The sequence below is a fragment of the Setaria italica genome, chromosome III (assembly GCF_000263155.2).
Source record: "Setaria italica strain Yugu1 chromosome III, Setaria_italica_v2.0, whole genome shotgun sequence".
Classification (NCBI taxonomy): domain Eukaryota; kingdom Viridiplantae; phylum Streptophyta; class Magnoliopsida; order Poales; family Poaceae; genus Setaria; species Setaria italica.
Genome location: NC_028452.1, coordinates 29745774 through 29749340, shown reverse-complemented (window position 1 = coordinate 29749340; position 3567 = coordinate 29745774). Strand labels below are relative to the sequence as shown.

The 3567-nt window shown below is 40.3% G+C and overlaps 1 protein-coding gene across 1 annotated transcript; it reads right to left on the bottom strand.

Moving 5' to 3' along the window:
* Positions 1-1053: 1053 nt before the first annotated feature.
* Positions 1054-2296, bottom strand: LOC101766620. Its single transcript, XM_004963845.2, has one exon. It carries the CDS (start codon positions 2088-2090, stop codon positions 1152-1154), a length of 939 nt encoding a protein of 312 aa, XP_004963902.2. The 5' UTR covers positions 2091-2296; the 3' UTR covers positions 1054-1151.
* Positions 2297-3567: the final 1271 nt, after the last annotated feature.

Here is a 3567-nt window from a genome sequence, read left to right as displayed (position 1 = left end):
ATCACATGCATGTGCATTGCTTAATTTTCTGTTCCGCTGCTGGAATGTGTCAGTGAGGGCTTAATTAGTGAGCACGGGAAGGTAAGATGACATTTTCTCCCTCACTTCCATACACTCGAGTCAGAAACGTCTGTACGTTGTGATCCAAGTTATTTCTCTCTCATAATTGAAGATGGTCTCGCTCACCATGCAAGAACGGCATGCTCTCTCTCTCTCATTCTCACACACACACACACACGAGAGTAATAACCGATTGATAGTTCAGGCAATAATGCAAATTAATTTTCATTATTTCGTCTATGCTACAAATAACCTTAACGGCCTTATGACGAGGACATCACTAATCAGCCTTAGATACGAACCATCAGTTGACGCTAACCAAGCTTCATAATCCTTATAATTTAGAACAAATTAAATTTCAACTGTTAATTAGAGTCTTAAAAGATCGATCCTACACTGATATTTTCCCTAGTTCAAATATGAACTCAATGCTTGGACGTATATATATGAATAGTAACTTATTTAAATAGTGTGGACGATAAATAACTGAAACTGTCCGGTTGACTTGATCAATCATATATTTTCTTCTCGGGTGGTGCTCAAAAAATTTATTCATAGCTACCTGTCCTCTAGAACTCCCATATTGAAACAATAAAACTGAAGTTGAGCCAAGCTGTAAATATTTGCTCATACTATACAAGAAAAATGCTGTTCTCAAGAGTAGAAAATACAGCTTTGTGCAATTTAGATGTGCATTACATGCTACATGAACCCACAGCGTTTATTGCCTGGTTTATGATGAGATTTGTTCAGTTATCACATGGAATTTGTTTGATCAAGGGAGTAAACCAAAAACTCTATTGTTATGGAAACTACAGAAAAACAATGAAAGTAGGGTTCAACGTCTTGTTACAACATCTGGCAAACCCATTGTGAGCTCCTATCAAAGTTCAAGTACAGTTTCATTCCGGAAGAGAAACAATGAAGTTGTGCAGTCAAATCATGGAACTAGGGACATGTACACTTCAAAGATGGAAACAAAATAGGGTGAAAATTAATCGCTCAAACGAACACTTATATGAAGGAAAGGTGAATAAATACAAATCATTTTCATGATTATTCAGATAGAAGTGTTGAAATGAACAGAATCTCTACTTTGTTTTTGGCACTTCTCCGAGCCTAAGCTCAAGATCTAATTCTTCATCCGGGGAGCTAGGACAAAGTTTTAGTACCTTTGCACAACTTGGCTTGTCATCACCATCATAGTTGTCATCTTCTTGAAATTTTCCGGGCGATGAACACAGAACCAAAGGAGATGCCACCAAATCAATTTTTCTTCTCTTGCAAGTAACTTGAAAAATCTCATCATCATCACTAGCATCGAAATCCTTTCTTGTACGGCAACCAAGAACACTAAGCTTTAGTTCACATCTCTCGCCATGCAATTCCGTGTTAGAACACATCCTTTCTGCTGGTTTAGGATGATCTTGGGATAATCGAGGAGCATCTAGAATCACCTGTTTCTTACCATAACCATTGCTGTAAGCTTGAAGGGAGGTAAGTGGACTACTCAAGACTTGTTTTCCCCAAACAGTTCTTTTGGCTGCAACTGGAACATAAGATCTAGAAGGACGCGGAAGAACACTGCATATGAGATTAGGGTTAGTCTCAGTGCTAGGAGCGCTAGGTTTTACACCATAGGCCTGCTGCAAAGCGGCAATTTGAGGAGGGCATGGCTGGATCAAATAGCTTTGATGGTCTGACACGATTTGGTTATCGGTTCCACCATCTTCAGCCACCCCAGCGAGCTTGAGCCTTGCCCTGTCCCTCCTGTGCACGTTCATGTGCCCACCGAGTGCCTGGGCTGACCGGAACTCACGGCCGCAAAAGCTGCAAGTGTAGGACCTCGGCGGCCAGATGCAACCTCCGAGAGGCCCAGCCGAGTCCTCGGCAAAGGCACGTTCCTCCCATGACTCGTAGTAGGATGCTGAGCTGCTACTTCCTCTGCCGACGGCGATTGCGGTGGTAAAGAGAGGCTCCTTCTGATCACTTAGACTATTCAGCATCCAGTACCTTGTTGGATCCATCATACAACACTGACCTCACAGCTGAGCTCTTAACAAAAAAAAAAAAGAGGAGGAAAAGCTCAAAATTAAAGAAAATCCTAGACGTAGAGGTGAGGCATCAGAATTGATCCTATATATGAAGCACAATAAGAGTGAATCTGAGAATCTAGCTAACAAGAGGAAGGAAAAAGGAAGACGAGGAAGAAGTTGCAAGGGAGGTGAGGAGGCTTGCTTGATATGCTTGTGTCTCTATGGATGCGTAATGACTGCGACTGGTCTTTTGCTTGTCTGTTGTACTAGCTTGGCACTCGTCCTCCAACCAATATTTATGACCAACGAGGTCCCACACATTATTTCTGCTCATTTTGTAACAGGTAGTACTCGAATTCATTCTGAAGGAACAAAAAGTGGAATCATATTGAATCTCTAGCTTGTGACAGTGATACTTGTCAGTGAATACTACTGTTTATAAGAACAAATGCAATTAATTTCTCTCTCAAAAAATTGTGTCTCATATCATCTGGTGGATAAATATCTGAGAATTGTGGAACATTGGATTAGTTATATCTGTTCAATATATTTTTGAAGGACTTTATCTGTTCATTATATTACTGAGTGTAAGCCAAGCTGTTTTAGAATTTAAAATCAACCCTCAAAGATAACATGTTAATCTAGACAAATTTAACAGTCAATTAATTTTAGAATTTCTGAGGAAGCATAACATTCCACATTTTAGTAATTTTTTGAGATAAAGTAGTTGCCTTTTCTCTTTTGGTTGCTGGGTTTCATCTCTCTAGTAAAAAAAGAAATGGAAGCATCTCATAGGGCTTGTTTGGATCATTTTGCTAAAACTAGATTCCTTAAAACTGTTTAAGTTATTCTATTAACAAAATCGTGTTTGTTTCACTTAACTAACCAGGAGATAAGAAGAAAAAGCTGGTTTCTAGTAAATCCAAAATTCCATGTTTTAGCAATATCTGCTCCAAACCGTTTTTTTAAAAAAACCAGCGTACCCTGCGGCACCTTGTCACTGACGAAATTGTGAACGTGCTCACAAATGTAGGATCCCCATAAATTATTCCTATAACCAGTTGAGGAAAAAAGTTATGAATTATTCATGTCATATAATCTCGGTTTGTGCAAAGCGCATACATACCGGAAAATCTATATTGAAATCTATCACTACGGAAACAGCAAAAATGCCGAGTGTTTTTTATTTGCCAAGTGCTTTATTTCGGGCACTCGGCAACGGCGCTGTTTGCCGAGTGTCTCCATGAAAACAGTCGGCAAACATTATACACTCGGCATCAACTCTCTTTCCCGAGTGTCAAATTAAAAACACTCGGCGAAGCCACAACCGACACTCGGCAAACAAATGACCCTCGGCAAATCATGACCACGTGACTGGCACGTGCGACGTCCGTTAGAGGGGCGTGTCGGACGTTAGTCCTTTGCCGAGTGTCCGCCACAGGCACTTGGCAAAGTTCCAATTTTGCCGAGT

Bases quoted from the DNA above. Each gene is read 5' to 3' on its own strand.
- LOC101766620 (XM_004963845.2), bottom strand. From the start codon at position 2,090: ATGATGGATCCAACAAGGTACTGGATGCTGAATAGTCTAAGTGATCAG.